The sequence below is a fragment of the Chelon labrosus genome, assembly GCF_963514085.1.
Source record: "Chelon labrosus genome assembly, chromosome: 21".
In the NCBI taxonomy this organism is placed as follows: Eukaryota; Metazoa; Chordata; class Actinopteri; order Mugiliformes; family Mugilidae; genus Chelon; species Chelon labrosus.
In genome coordinates, this window is record NC_140354.1 from 11429977 (window position 1) to 11446862 (window position 16886).

General features: G+C 43.1%; 1 protein-coding gene across 1 annotated transcript in view; it reads right to left on the bottom strand.

The window, feature by feature from the left end:
- The window catches only part of stx1b (syntaxin 1B), a gene marked incomplete at both ends in the record, with an annotated part of 36647 nt that extends 22328 nt beyond the window's left edge, over window positions 1-14319 (bottom strand). The window contains one exon of the mRNA XM_084570470.1: window positions 14290-14319. Coding sequence (XP_084426596.1) covers window positions 14290-14319 — 30 coding nt within the window. The remainder of the gene's footprint in view (window positions 1-14289) is intronic.
- Window positions 14320-16886: the final 2567 nt, after the last annotated feature.

A 16886-nucleotide genomic window follows, 5' to 3' on the forward strand; every position in this document is an offset into this window, starting at 1 on the left:
TTTTTTAGATGCTTTTTATTCTTCTTTCTTCTCCTTCCATTTCTTTTTTCTGCCCCCCCCACCATGTCAGGCAGACTTAAATCAGGACGTTGACCTCAGGTGTCAGAGTGTGTTCTCATGCCAGCAGTGTGTTTGTGTGTGTGTGAGTCTTTGCATGCATGAATACACACACTGTATTTCTGTGTGTGTGTGTGTTAGCAGTAAACCATGCCAGCAGCGAGCCGTGTTACCCACAATCCACTGGGATCTCTGGCTGTACCCAGAGTCCATCTGTGCTCCGTGTGACCGACCGACGCTCGCTCAGCTCAGACTTAAACAGAAATCTTATCTTCGGCGACCGAAAAGCTATTTTAATGTTGTACTCTGATCTTCTCTTGTCACGTGATGCTGAATCAGCAGCACTCAAAATTCAGAGGCTCTTGTTAGCGCCCGAAGGCAGCGTCAGTCTGCAGAACTGCATCAGGATTCGAATAACCAACGATATGTGTGTGGCTGAATCTAAACATGTCATAGCTTCCACTTTATTGTGGAAATAAAAAGAAACATGAGTCCTACATGTGGCTTTACATCATTAAAATGCATTAATTTGTTAGAAGACACTTTTCTTGGTAAGAGTAACGAAGGATTTTCATTTTACCAACTCGTCACTATCTGTCAGTGAAGATTTTTTGACCTAAAGGAATTTTGAATTGCTCTTTGGTCTGCCTTACTGCTTCCTCTTGTCTCTTCATCACTGTCTTCAGGACAACATATAAAATAAATCATCTTATCCCCTGCAGGAACATATCTGTTGTTTCTTACATGCTTTTCTCACTGTCAGCTTTTCACTTTTTGATTTTAGCTCTTCATCTTGTGTTCAGGAATATAAACAATATGCTCATTATCACCGAAGCAGGTCACTTTAAGACTGTAGCCAAGGGTTTGCTTAAATTCTCACTGAATCTCAGGCAGTCAGCAGGAGGAGCTCTGGGTGGATGGAGGGCATTCAGCGTCCCTCCTTGGTTTAGCTGAGATAAAAACTAGACTGTCCTGGATTAAACCAGACCTCATCACATTTGAAGAGCTAAACGACTCTTAATTAAGACAAGTCAAGATGAGTTAGATTGAGATGAGTTAAGATTAAAAGTTACGATGAGTTACGTTTAGATGAGTCAAGTTAAGTCTAGTTAACTTGACTTAATGTTTGTTGTTGCAGTTCAGTTGCAGAGACAACGAGCTCTCTGTTACGACAAGTTTGTTAATTATTGAAGCTCCTTCTTGACCAGTTGTTCTGACAGAACTACACAAAAAGTTAAAACAGCAGACACACACACAAGGCCTGTCGTGTTTTTCTTTAAGTCTATAAATAAACAGTCAGACGGCCGTCGACTTGTCGTTCCCAGCTGAGGAGACGCCAGAGGGACAAACGGAGTTGAATAAAGAGACGGAGGAGAAAAGAAAAGGAAGGACATGGAGGAGGCTGGAGCTTTTATAGTTTGGTAATGGACAGAGGCAGAAGAGGATGACGAGGGAAAGGAATGAAAGGTCTGGGAGGAAGACAAGGAGTTCCTTAACTCTGATGAAAGCAGTAAAATCCTGCGAGAACAGAAGTTAATTTACTGTTGATGAAAAGATATCAATGTGTCTGTCGTGTCTCTATGGGTCAGGCTCACTTTACACTCTCGTGTGATTCACCATGAATCCTTTAAACTTCTGATCTCACTTTATCCCCGTTTGTTTATTAAAATGCACTTAGAAAGAAGTCACAGACTAAAACAGCACACAGTGTCACCACTCTGAAAACATACGTGAGTTTATGATGTACAAGAAAATCATCTTCGTTCCACCCCTCCGCGGTGCTGAGGCACTCTGGGTAATCTAGTCGTTTTCCCAGGGTGCACTGAGTCATGGAATCAATAGATAATCTTCTTTTAGTCTCATGGCGGCTGGCAGGCGGCCTCACGCTGGATCTGTGTGTCCTCACAGCAGCACTCAGAGGCTCGTTACCGTTTCCTGCATTCTTTAAACATCCCCGCACTACAGAAAAAATACATCCTAACATCTTATTTCAGGTCATTTTCATTAAAAGAAACAAATTACTGAGGTCAAAGAATCGGATCAATTTATAGACGCTTTAAAGCTGAAAGAAATTTATTTTATTGTTTTTGCTCAGACTAAGGAGACGCTTGACCACCAACATTCAGAGCAGCTTTGATCCAGTTTTTTCTTTATGAAACAACATCTAAACTGATTGCTTTCATTTAAGAGGCCTCTGGCTGCTGCTGCTGATGTGACTAAAATGGATGCAGAATGGTGTTGCATCAGATTTGGTTGATTTGGTCTGATGGAGACAGATTTATTTTATTTCCAAATTTTCTGTAGATTTAATTTTTTTTTTTGGATTTACAGTTAGTAACGAACCTCCCTTGTTCATACTTGATATACATTCTTAAATTTAGTAAAATGTAAAGACAAACTATCTTATCTGAAGCATCTTTAATTTAAATATTGTTGTAGTTAAACATTCTGAATTCTGCGACTCTATGTTTTGATCTTTCGTTGCCTCGCAGCATTTCAATAAAATGTATTGAGGACAAACGATTTTACACATTTTACAGCCAAAGCCAAGACAAATCTCCATCTCAAGTCTTAATTAGTGAGTTTTTTCAACAAGAATCCAACAGAAATAATGTTTCTTCACTGAACTTAAGGTGCGGTCTGTAAGAGGACAGTGACTCCCTGCATTAAAACAGGAAACTTAAAAATTATCGCAACGCCACTGATTTTTACTGAAATGCTAAATATCTAACCAGAGACCTCCCCTTGTGCCTTGTTGGATCTGAAAACATCTGTTACATTCATTTTGCAGCACACCTGACACAGCATCAATAAAGTATTGATCAGGTATTGTCACCAATAAGCGGAGCCACACAATCAGAGCTTCTCCTCTGAGTATTGATCAGTGAACGTGGTTCAATTATTTAAAGCCGCCAATTTAAATGTACTGAGATTACGTCGCAGTTTAATTTTACCAACATTTTGTTCCAGTTCTGTTTTAATATCTTAAATAAACATTTGTTTTATCCGAGTCAATCTGTCGCCACTTTCCTGATGAACATCACAACTACCGCAAAACAAGTAACCTTACAAGACTTTTGAAAAACTGTAGCTTAACGCTGAGCTCACCTCTGAAAGCAGAAAGTCTTTTAAAAAGCTGCAGTGAAGATTAATAAGAAGTGTCGGTTTCTAATGAGGAGAGAAAGGCCAATTTACAAGATGAAGCTGTATTGGTTTATTGGCAAACAGAGACTCTCCTCACTCACACATGTGAAGACACGCCTGTAATCTACTCATGTGGGCTCAAATATATTGGTAATTGTTTTATATATTCATTAAAATAACTGGGTTGAATAACGCCACATTTGATATGTGGTCTGATTAATAAAGATAAAATAGAAATCAACTACATTCAGAGCTTCTGTAAGAAGCAACCACAAACGTACAGAGAGCGATATTCGATATGTTTCAATACGACACAACACAACCTGATACAATGATACATATCACAACGAAAACCATCTACAGAGAGCCACTAAAAAACTACGGAAACACAAAGTGACTACAAAGAGATGCAAGACATCCAGAGAGATGCAAAATGACCAATATGGCTCCAAAAAGTTGCTTAAGGACTAGAAAAATATGAAAAATTACTACAAAGGGATGCAAAACTACCACAAAGAAACACAATGCGACTACAACGAGATGCTAAACAACCAGAGATGCAAAATGACTACAGAGAGAGATGCAAACCGGCCACAAAATGACACAAAAGATACATACGAAAAATTACATGACTACAAAGGAAAGAAAAACATAATAAATACTACAAAGACGAACAAAATGACTACCATGAGACACAAAGTGACTGCAAGGAGATGCCTATAATTGATGCTGCTCATCTGTAGGAGGTCTGGCGGTCTTTAAACCTGAGTTTAACTAAATCCAGGCGACAATAAAACTGAAATGTTAGCTCGCAGACAACTGAACCTTTGTCTGAACTAAACTAAGCTAAGGTAAACTAAGGTCAACCAGAGGTGAATACAGACTTGTGTATCCTCAAGTGCCCAGGTTTCACACAGTTGGATTCCTCATTAGCAGTGAGGCAGCTCAGGTGATGATGGTAAATGTTTCCTGCCATCTCCCCCAATTTAAACCTGTAAATTCAGATTGATGAGAGGATGTTTGATTCATTCATCTGAAACCTCTAAACAGGTCTTACCAACTAGGTCACCTGATTTCTGTTCCATTAAGTCATTCATCCTCTGCTTCCTTCACTTTTTCATTTATCCTGCCTAGATAAGATGCACAGTTATACATAGTACAAAGCACAGTGAAATGCCTCTATCTGTGTTTAAGAGTATTCAGATGGTTTTTGTTGGTGAAAAATATGAAAATGATTTCATCATCACCAGTTGGACGTTCATAAAAAAAATCTGATGATAAAGAACTAAAATTAGCAACAAACTATTGAATTAATTCTATAATTTATGAATCTGATGACAAGTTTCTATCTTCTTTCACTCAAGTAGCAAGTATTTGGGTAAATCTAAAATGTTAATGTGGCCTTGTTCTTTTTGAATCAAACGTCCTTCAGGATCAATTTCCTGTGTTCCTGAAATGTCCTGATTCCACTTCCTGTTCCCCAGAGAGTGGTAGCATGTTAGTACGTGTGTGTGTGTGTGTGTCGTGTTTCCATCTGCAGGTGGCATTGACCCAAATCTGATTTTTCTCTCATGCGTGACACAGATGTGATTTTACTTAATGATGGTTTGAGCAGAAAGAAACACTTCTGTTTGAATTTGAGTCAGGTTGTTTGTATTTATGACCAATAATCTACTTGTCTTTGACCACAGACATTTCAACTTCTCTTCTGGTTCTAAAAACTACACTGCTCATGAGCCCCCGATATTGGTGAAACTGCTGAAGCCGGCAACCTTGTCTCACAGAACCTGGAGTGTAATTTTGATTATGAGTCCTAAACACGACCAAGAGCTACATGAATCATTTGTCCAATGTTAAACAGAAATCTCAACTGAAAGAAGTCGGAAATCAAATACAATTTGAGTCAGGAGTCAGTCAAAGTCATTTGGCTAAGCCAACTTTGTCACTGAAAAAGTCACAGTGCAGAGTCGATTGAATCAAAGAATTAAAACACAAGACATATCCAATTTCAATAAATTAATTACCCCAAGTCCTTTTAATCAAGTCTATAAAAATTCTTGATTAATTTCAACTTTGATTCAAAGTTGAACTCTCCAGTCAAAACAAATACAAGTAAAGTCTCTTTAGAAAGTCCAAATCATTCAAAACAAGTCCAAGTCACCGAAGTTATTCAGATGAAAAGTTCAAGTAAAGAAAACTCGACATGCAATCACTCACAAACAAGTCCCAGTCAAGTCGAGGTCATTTGAAACAAGTTAGACTGGTGTTTCCCAAGTCTTTCAACATTGAAATCAAGTCCAAGTCATATCTTATGCATCAATTCCAGGACACTCAAAAATAAACGAATCCAAGTTCAAACTCTTCAATAATCAAGTCTGGATTCTTTCAACATCTGAAACAAGTCGAAGTCAGAGTCCCTATTGTGTTTCAGCATTTCAAGACTTTAATCATTTGAAAAACAATCTCTTGAAATCTGTTCAAATTAATTTGTATATCATGGACTGTTGCGTCTCATAAATAACACTGGGTTGATTCATTTTAATTAAGGACTGGATATTCAATCAGACTCAGCAGTCATCATTCCAGTCATCAATCTGTTTGTTATGAGGTAATGGCAGCACGCAGCTTGGCTTCCTGTCAGGCTTTTGCTGCAGGAATCTGTTTAAAGGAAAGAGGTGAGGCAGCGTTAGTGCTTCTTACTTCAGCCGCCCACTAAACCTTTTAATGGCTTAATTCAATTCAATAACTGCTCCTGAAATCACTTTGGCTCAGGACTATTTATACTGCACTTCCTCCACTGGATCTAACACAGGACCTGGGGCAGACAGAAGTAACAGCTGCCAAAGTACCCATGAGCAAGACACCAAACATTGACTGTCTGTGGATTAGACAAATAGAGACTTTTTATTTGAACACAGGTCATAAACAATTATAATATTTTGTTTGCAATTGTTTCCATTCACCTGTATTTATGCAGACCTTCAATGTATATTTCAAAAACTCGAACAATTAAAATCTCCAAATTATGTTTTTGTGATATGACTCAACTGGTTTTGAGGATTTTTTTGAATTTTTTTGTATTTAAAATTATGTAGATGATAATTAAATGCAGTTAACCTGGTCTGGACTTACCGACCTGGACTTCCTGCCATAATCAGAAACCCACGAGACATGAGATTGGTCATTAATTAAAGAATTTCTAATTATTTAATTAATCAGATCATCTGACCTGAACAAACTGTTTAAATTCACCACGATAAAAAGCTCTTCTGACTTGGCAGACAAAGAGAGAAATAATTTAAGGTTAATAAAAACAACACTAATACACAGTGAAACCGGTGACTCAGAGGACACACATGTGATGTCAGGATCGCATCACTGCCTCGCCTACATTTCCCATCAGTCTGCAGCACAAGGACAAGCTTATCCTGCCTTCAGCATCCTGCCAAAAGCTGTCTCTGATTGATCAGAATAAGCTGCCATCTGATTGGTGATCAGGTTCAATATTTATTTGTTTAACGAATAAAAAAATGAGGAGAAGAGGAAGGGGAGGATGTCTGCTGCTGTTACGAGGCTGCTTGCCATGCTATACGTGGGGGAGGGTAACATCTATAATACATGAGGACACACACACACATAAGCAAACACATAAAACGCACACACAAGGAGGAGATAGCAGAGCCATTAAATGGAGATACAGCCATAAATCACATGACCAGCCTCCTACTGACCAATCATCCCACACACACAGACACACACTCAGGATTGTCTTCAGTCAGCAGATACTGCACGGTCAATATTACGTAGGAGGAGTGTGTGTGTTCGTACAGTTGTCATTGTGAGGACTGGTTTTTAGACCTGGTATGTGAGGACATTTTGGTGACAGAACAGACACCATCAGAACAAAAGGACGTCTTTGGAAAGTGAAGATGATTACAACATCATTTATTGTTTTTCAACCTGTGAGGACATTTTCTAAAAAATAAGAGCCTTTTTTGTACTTAATCAAATGTCAGTTTAAAAATGATAAAAATGTGACAAAACCTTGTCTTCAGACAAGATATCTAAATCTAACTTTTTTTTCCAATACTTTTTGCAAAGTTATCTGTAGACATTTCATTTTTAGAACTAAAATCCCGACTATTAAATTTCAGCTTCTTCAAAGGGAATGGAGAAACAAATATTCTATATAATTGTGTGTTTGTGTGTGGACTAAGAGGAGGAAATTGCTAATCTAATCATACCACAACCATCTACAACAACTGCATTTCACCTCAGAAACATTGAAACCCATCAAACGAAACATGTCACGGTCAAATAGCTGAGAACAGCAGAGGTCAGAGGAGGGTTAACTAGTAGAACTCAGTAGAGATCAGTTGAGATGAGTAGAAAAGTACAGCAGAGACTAGTGTAAACAGTGGAGATCAATAGAACTCAGTAGAGATCATTACAGATTGGTAAGGAACAGTAGGAACTAGTGTAAACCAGTAGATACCAGTACAGATCAGTCCAGATGAGTAGATAACCATTGAGATTAGAAAACAGCAGAGAACAATAGAGACCAGTAGAGATGAGTAGAGTAGAGACTATGTGAGCAGAGAATAACGTGACGATGTGAAAGTGACCTCCTGTGTGCAGCAGTAATGGTGTGTTTGTCCTTGACTTGGCTGAAGGAAGGATGGCCTTCGGCACATCCAAACGCACACACCCTCTCACACACACACAGACCTTCAGACTGATGAGCTAGCTATCATTAGCATCAAGCCTGTAGCCAGGAATGTATTTTCAGAGGGAACAGCGACAGCTTCCTCCAGCTGCAGCTCATCCTGCAGTCAATGTCTGAAGTTAAAAACTCCCGTCTTCAGTAAACGAGCTAACAGGAGATTTCACTACCTGAAGTTCAGGTAATCTGCGGGTGGAGCGTTTACCAGACCTGAGGGCTGTTGTTGTCAGCTGATAATAACAGCTACATGTTAGTGAACAAAGCATGAACTCATTAGGACAAAGAAGACCACACAGTCTGTCTCTGTGGTCACTGTGCAGGACTACAGTAACAGTCTTTTTTCTCTGTGTAGTCATCTTATGTCTCTTTGTTGCCACTTTATGTCTCTTTGTAGTCGTCTTGTGTCTCTTTATAGTTGTCTTGTATCTTTTTATAGCCATTGCATGTCTCATTGTAGTTGCAGGTCACTTATTCTTACTGTATATCTTTCTAAAACATCATGCCTGAACAGATTCACACAGACGCTCAGATTCAAGCACAAACTGATAGCAAACTATGAATCAGATGTTAATGAAACATCTTTATATTGTAATCTGTGAATAAAAAAAAACAAACAAAAAAAAAAGCTTTGGTTTGTTCATGAGTCAAAAGTACAAGAGTGCTCTGATACCGTTCTCTCACCATGCAGGTAACTAGAGGCGTGTTCTAACACACCTGGTCTGATGTGTTTCTGTTTCACCAGTTAATTCGTAATAATGTAGAGTTTTATTGTCTGGAAACTAAAAACATCACAGACGACACGTTTTCAGGCCTTGTGCTGTGATTATGACTCATTATTTTAACATCTCATGAACATAACTAAATAAAACAAAATAGACATATTAAGAAATTGCACAAAAAACATGGTAAAATGTAGAGACTTCAATGAACAGGGCTGATTTTCAATTGCTTTTGCAGCATTAATGTGGTTTAATTTTAAAGAGTCACACAGCAGGAAGTGGAGCTCAATGGAACTTTAATTTGAAGGCCATCAAGGTGCCCTTGAGCAAGTCACTACAGCAGGTGTGGGTGTGTGGGTGTGTGTGTGTGTTTCTTTGTGTGTTTCTGTGTGTGTGTGTGCGTGTTCTCTGGGTAAATAAAGCCAAACAAACACAGTCCCGCCCACCTGGTGCTGCCAGGAGGATGAAACAAACACACACACACAGAAACGTGACAGCAGCTGTCTCTGAATAGGAAAGGACAGAATAATGTTGTCAAACGAGGTCCTGATCAGTCTGTTTTCCAAATGCCAACAAATACGATGATTTCTCTTCGAGGCGTGTGTGTGTGTGTGGCTGCAGTGATACTTGGCTTTTCTATTAATCTATACGAAGCCACTGAAGATGAATTATGTTCCTACTTAGAGCTCCACCCAACCCCCACCTGCCTCCCCTCCTCCTGTTATAATCAATGAGACTGAAATGGGATAGGCTAATACACACACATACACGGCCTCTCTGTTTCTCCATTTGCACAGAAAATAAATCTGGCTCTTTAAAATGATGTCGAGGCTCGGCGACAGCCAACAGCATTCTGCAGCAGAGCCCCTGAACGCATCATCAGCAAGCTACTTCAGCACATTTCCTCTACTATTAACTGACTTGTCAGACGATCAGTGAAGCCACTATTTCTCTTTCCAGATGCAGTGACTACACATGCGTTCACAGAGCTGATCTCCTGAACCTTGGGAGCCAGCGAGATGCCCTGAAACGTGCGACCGAGCCGTGAGGCGGCGAACGCCACGACAACGTGACTGTATCCGCCGCTGAGTGAAGCTCTCTAACGTGACAAAGCGTTCTGCTGCAGCAGGTGGAAGAATGATGCAGCACTTTTTAATTCCCTCAGTCGTTGTAGTGACGCCGCTGAATCTGCTCTGCATCGCATCTGTTTGAGTTTTATCTCAGTTTCTGGTCCGGCTGTGAAAGAACTGAGAACCCCTTTAGCACTTGAACTCATCAGATTCATCCAGATTATAGCTCGGATCGACAAAAATACGAATCAGAAATTTGGAAAGTCGTGAAACTACTGAGGGAGCTGAACGTCACGAGAAGTTAGTGCGTTTTACACTGTTAAAAATAAAGATCATTTAAGAGAAAGAATTAATGTCAAAGTTTAAATCAAGCATAAAGTGATTTGAAGGTGATTTTCTCTGTGAATCTGTGTGATAATATGGCTTCAGTTAGAAGGATTATTATTATTTTTTCTTGAAGAATCTGTATAATATATTATAGTTTGCATTTTATTTTCACAGCCTGATGTTTAAAGTGCACAACAAGCACAACATCATGCCATATAATAGAGTCAAAAGTATGATACTTGCATTTTTGTGTCCTGTTTTAACTATGTGAACGTGTCACAGCAGCTTTATTTTTGTTTCTACACACTCACAGTGTTCGGTCAGATTCGGAAAAGCTCGGCGGCAGAGGAGGAAGAGGAAGAGGCGGAAGAGGAGGAGGAGGAGGAGGAAGAGAAGGAGTGGAGGCAGCGTCACTGTGATGTGTACGATTACATAAAAATATAATTATTACTACTGAGCTGCTACTGCATGATACAGCAGCATCTGTTACCGGCAGGATTACGTGAGCCGGATTTCACTCCGGTGATCATCCAACATGGCCGACAGGAAAGGAAGGATTCGGTAACAATAAAAAAAAAAGAAGAAGAAGAAATAAAGAAATGCTGCTGACACCGAAGGAACAAAAAGATTTAGTTGTCAGGAAGCAGGAATAAATCAGGTATGGAAATAAGTGGTAAACAAGAGAGGTAGAGTGATGGAGGGACTGATGATAAAAGGATGGAGGAGGAGAGGGATGAAGAGATGCAAGAAGGTTAAAAAAGGTGGAAATAAGTAAGCGTGACAGGAGGAAAGCAGAAAGGGAAACAGGAGGGAATGTGGAGGAGAGTGATGAGCAGAGGGACGGAGGAAAGGAAATACATGATAGATGGATGGAGGAAAACTGTAGTAAAGGAAGGGTGGAGACGGCAGAAGGGTAAAAAGGAGGCGGGAGGAATGGATGAACGACTGGGGGATGGAACAATAAGATGCAAGAGAGAGAACAGGAGGCAGGAGGATGAAGAGAAGGAATGAAGGGGGAGGTGATGGCAGGATGGAGGAATGGGAGACAGGGAGAGAAGTGGAAAAGAGGCACAGGAGACAGGAAATGGAGGAGAGACAACCAGGGGGTAAAAGACGGACACGCCAAGTGGACGGAGGGATGAAAGCTGGGAAGGTTGATGAGGACAGGGGAGGGAAGGGGAAGGCGAAAGTAAGAAGTGACGGAGCGAGGTTTTTACTCCATCCGACTGAAACTCAGCAGGAAACTGTGGCAGCAGTTTATTTTACAGCATCTCCTCTGCCATGTGGACGCCGCCGGTGTCTACGGTCTGTTTCCATGGAAACTGACGTCTGTCTCAGACAAAAATTAAACCAGAAATATGTGGAATGAGTAGTTTATCGGTTTAGCTGCAGCTGGACACACCAAACCGACATGAAAACTACAGTAGGACGACTGTGATGCTGTCAGGACCACAAAGTTGCACTTGAACGCACCACGAAGACTGTGGCCAACCACTAGCCGGTACGTACAGTCTACGCCCGAGAGGAAATAACTCTTCACACCAGCAGGTGGCAGTAGTCTGGGTTTGTCGCTCAAAAGGGGGAAGGGGAAGCGCTACTATTAGCTAGGAGGCTAAGAAGAGCTATAAACCATCATACAGAGCTGTTCTCTCCTGAATCCCGTCGCTCTACAGTTTATTAATTCTACATGATCATAATTCCGTGAAAATATCTGAAAGACGACTTCTCTGTGTGACCTTTGAACTTTGTCGTTTGTTTGCTTTTGTCACTTGCGCCTCTCCTCTCGTGCTCTGGTTCTCCGAGCTCCACAGTCAATCAGAGTGATTTCTTCCGACTAGTGCCAACGATGCGGGGACCCGCACGCAAAAAAACACGCGTCCCCGCCAACGGCCCGGCGCTGACAAAGGCCGACTGCCTACTCGCCGTGTCACGGTCTTATGTTCATTTCTCATCAGCTGACTTCATCACGTTGAAAACACTAAACGTCAAACTGAACTGTGGGGTCTCTGAGTTCATTTAGACTCACTGGAAAACAAGAGGGAGAGCAGTCAGTGCAGTCGCTTCTGTTTTTGGTATCTGTTTGAGCTTCTTCTGGCTCAAGAATCAGCAGAAACGACGCTTTATCGAAGCCGCCGTATTTAATTCTAGCTCCTGATCGTTTTTTTGTTTTTTTTTTGCCGATTGATCAGTGTGTCGATTCAAATTCAGAGCATCACAGCTTTTCCAGAGCCAGTGTCTGGCCTATCAGACAGCCTATCATCTGTGTGGACCTCTGTGAGTCCCGTTTAGACGAACATTTTTCATTTCCTTCTCCGTTTCCACTCATACCGACTCTTAACCTTTCTTGTGGTTTTCACATCGTGTTTAATGCTTCATTGAGCACCTGGCCACACTGACTTGTTGACAGCGGCGGTGAACAATCGTCCCTGACAAAGGAATAAACAATCGCGGCCTTTCGATAAATCCATTTTTTTTTTCCTCCCCCCCTCTATCGGCACAAAAAACAGGAGGATGGAAACTGATGGGTGGATGGATAAAGGAGGTGGAGGAGAGGGAAGAAGTGATGGATAAGGATGGAGGAAGGGACAGCAGTGCGGTAAACTCCGGGCGCTGCTGAGCCTGTCACTTTTCTAATGCAAATTACCTCCTCACACACACACACACACACACACACACACACACACACACACACAAACACACACACCATTCAGCTGTTGATTTATTGATCAGATATTATTGATCAGGTTCGGTCTGCCTTTAACCCCCAGCCTCCAAAAAAAAAAAGACATATGTGTGAAAGCTCTCATAAGAAAAGGAGAAAAGAGCAAGACATTCATAAAATGTTTAATGGATAGATAGATAGATAGATAGATAGACAGAGGTGGTGTTCAGTTTGTCTCTGTCTGACGCGAACCCGGTTGAACCCGGGTGGCGGTGGTGGTGGTGGCGAAGGGAGGCGTGTGGAGCTGCTGCAGAGTTTGACCAGCTGATGTGACACCCCACACATCTCCTCCCCATCCCTCCCTCCCTCCCTCCCTCCCTCCCACCACCACCAAAAAAAATCCCCCACCACGTTCCGCCCAAACCGCCGGCATCAGCTGTTCGCCCGAAGCGGCCGCAGAAAAGCCCGCATCGCTCCGCATACCGCACACGCGTCAAAGCCTCCGCTCTCACCCGGTGCAGAGACACACAGTCATAAAATGGGTGAGGCTTTGGTACAATGACACCCCCCCCCACACACACACACACACACTCTCCCCCATCATCCACCCCCCACCCCTATCTTCCTACCCCTCCCTCCCTCCCCACTATCACCCGTACGGGAGGAGCGGCAGAGAACACGCGGAAAAGCAGCGGATAAAGCTGCATCCTCCGCTCCACCTGCACCCTGATTCATCCAATTCATCCATCCAGCCGCGTATCGATCCCTCCCCGCCTGATCGGCACTGATGCCCCCACATTCACGCGGCTCTCTATCAGGGAGGAGGCTGGCTGCAGGATGCGGCCTCGAAAAAAAAAAAAAAAAAAAAAAAAATCACTGCATTTTGGTCCGCGGCTCATTTCAGAGTCAGCTCTCCTCCTCCTCCTCCTCCTCCTCCTCCTCCTCCTCTTCCTCCATCCTCTCCATCAGGTCACCCAGGCACGCATGCATGCACATGCACGGCTGGGTCGGAATTAGCATGGATGGGAGCGTTTGAAGCCGTTTTCCCATCATGCATGCAGCGCTGCATGAGGAGAGAAAAAACGATGGAAGAGCCGAGCAGGGCCTCTGCGTCTAAAACCGCCGAGACGCGCTCAAATAATGGGCAATTAAAGGCGGAAAATACCGAAAATAAAGGTGTCCGTGCTGCAGCCGTGACCTCCAGCCGGCGCTCACCTCACCACAAACCAAACATCCACTCATACTGACAGAAAAATCAATTCAGCGTCTGAGAAAAGCCTCCATTTCAGGCTCCATCCTCACACAACTCTGCAGCTACTTTCGCACACTCTGTATTCACAGCATGAAGAGCTCCGAGCTGCGGCGCAGCCCGCCTCCAAACCTCCGCAGAGCCTCCGAAAACCCGCACGAACGAGGCTCCGAGCGGCGTTTTCCCCCTCCGCACCGCTCCTCCAGGATGCAGTGGAGGAGAGGCGGCAAGGCCGTGAAGCTGCGGCGGCTACAGGAGGAGAGGAGGTGGAGGAGGTGGTGGTGGTGGAAACATGGAGGCCAACAGGGATGGAAAGATAGAGGAAAATTTCATCTTACACTTCGCAGTTCCGCCGTACGGTCCTTCATGGTGTCGCCGCGCCGAGCTGGCTGCTAGAAAACGGAGAATCGGCCCTGGTCCGGGAGGGGAGGGGGGGGAGGTTTCCAACACCGCGTCGTTCGTCGTTTTGCGCTCCGAGATTCCCCAACAATTTTTATTTTTTTTCCTGTTTGTCCCCCTCTTCGGCTTTCACCTGTTCTTCAGTTCCCCTGGAAAGCGGAGACAGAGAGATGGAGGGAGGAAGAGCGCGGTGTGACGCGTCTCCGCCTTCTGCTTCTTCTTCTTCTGAGGTATTTTTTTATCCGTGCGCTGACGGCGCGTTCAAACCCTCCTCCTCGGCTTTTTCTGCTTTTTGTAAATCGTGCCTCTCCGCCGCTCTGGCTCAGGCTGGCCCCCCGTTCAGTCCGCGGCTTTTTCCTCTTCCTCCTCGGTGCGGTCGCAGTGTGGCCCCGCAGCGCGCAAAGCAGCAGCAGCCCGGCAGGAAAACCGACCGAGAGAGATAGGGAGAGAGAGAGAGAGAGAGAGAGAGAGAGAGACAGGAGGGAGGAAGAGAGGGAGGAGGAGGAGGAGGAGGAGGAGGAGGGGGAGGGGAGGGAGTGTGGTACTGATGCTGCAGAAAAAGAGAGAGGAGGGAGGGGGATGGGGGGGAGCGATGCGGAGGGGATGGAGAGGCAGAGCGCAGGCGCCAGCTCCTCCCGCCCTCCTTCCTCCATCTCTACCTGCTGCTGCTGCCTCTCCCCTCCCCCCTCTCCTCTCCTCTCCTCTCCTCTCCTCCGCCCTGTGTCCCCCCCCCCCCCCCCCCCCCCACACACACACACACACCCCTCTCTCTCTCACTCTCTCTCACTCTTTCCCCGCAGCAGCAGGGAGGTGTGTTTGGTTTCAGGTGAATGAGGATCAGGATCAGGGAGAGGGGGGAGGACGGACAATCTGTTCACTCTCCCTGTCCTTATATGGGTGGTGGTGGTGGTGGGGCAGTAACACACTGATTCATGGTCACAGATGAATATTAGAGCCCATACTATAGAAGACACATGTACTCACAGTATTACAGAAAGAAACAGTTTAAACTTTGAGATGAACAAGAATGCAATATTTTAAACATGTTTTTAAACAGAAAGTATCAGCAGAAAATAACAAATAAAAGAGCCAAGATGTGACATAAAAACTGAAATCCCTACATCACGGTGTAAATGATTTGACGTGCATGTTTGCTTGTAACCTGATGACTTTGTGTGTTGAAAGTCCCTAAAAGAAAAAAAGAAAAAAATCTGGAAAATTAACTGGTGATCATGATCGTGGTCTTGGACCCAAATGTGAGCCTGCTCTTGATCCTGATTCTGATTCTGATCTTGATCCTGATCCTGATCCGGATTCTGATTCTGTTCCTGTTCCTGATCCTGATTCTGATTCTGATTCTGATTCTAATTCTAATTTTGTTAGTTCCTGATCCTGATCCTGATCCTGATGCTGATGCTGATCCTGAACCTGATTCTAATCCTGATCCTGATCCTGATTCTGATTCTGATTCTGATTCTAATTCTGTTCCTGATCCTGATCCTGATCCTGATCCTGATTCTGATCTTGATTCTGAATCTGATTCTGATTGTGACTTTGATTCTGATGCTGATCCTGATCCAGATCCTGATATTGATACTGATTCTGATTTTGATCCAGATCCAGATCCAGATCCTGATATTGATTCTGATCTGATTCTGATTCAGATCCAGATCCAGATCCTGATATTGATTCTGATTTTGATTCTGATTCTAATTCTGATTCTGATCCTGATCCAGATCTTGATATTGTTTCTGAATCTGATTCTGATTCTGATTCTGATCCTGATCCAGATCCAGATCCTGATATTGATTCTAATTCTGATTCTGATTCTGATTCTGATTCTGATTCTGATCCAGATCCAGATCCAGGTCCTGATATTGATTCTGATCCTGATCCTGATCCTGATCCTATGAATACGGATTGGAAATCTTCATGTTCAAACTTTATGTTGAATTGTAATCCTGATCCTGATACCGGAACCATGGTGACATCTCCACCTGGTCCTCTTCCCTCTCTGATTCTGATCCCGATTCTGATCTTGACTCTTATTCTGATCCTGGTCTTGATTCTGGTCCTGATCCTGACTTTGACTCTAATCCAGATCCAGATCCTGATATTGATTCTGATCCTGATTCTGATCCTGATCCTTATCCAGATCCAGATCCTGATATTGATTTTGATTCTGATTCTGATCCAGATCCTGATATTGATTTCTGATCCTGATCCTATGAATACGGATTTGAAATCTTCATGTTTGAACTTCGTTGAATCGGAATCCTGATCCTGATACCTGAACCAGGTTGCATCTCCACCAATGAGATGATGTTGGATCCAAAATAGTGCTGCTTTTAATCTGAAAATCCATCTGAAACTTCCTGTCCACTCTCGGGCGATGAGAGTTTTATTGGGTGATAAATGACAAAATTGAGTTTTAATGATGAAGATGGAGTCTAGAAGCTCCGGCAGGTTGGCTGGACGCCCAGAGGAAACACCCCACACCCCCTCTTCATGCTCGCTTGTAAAAACTTTATTGAAA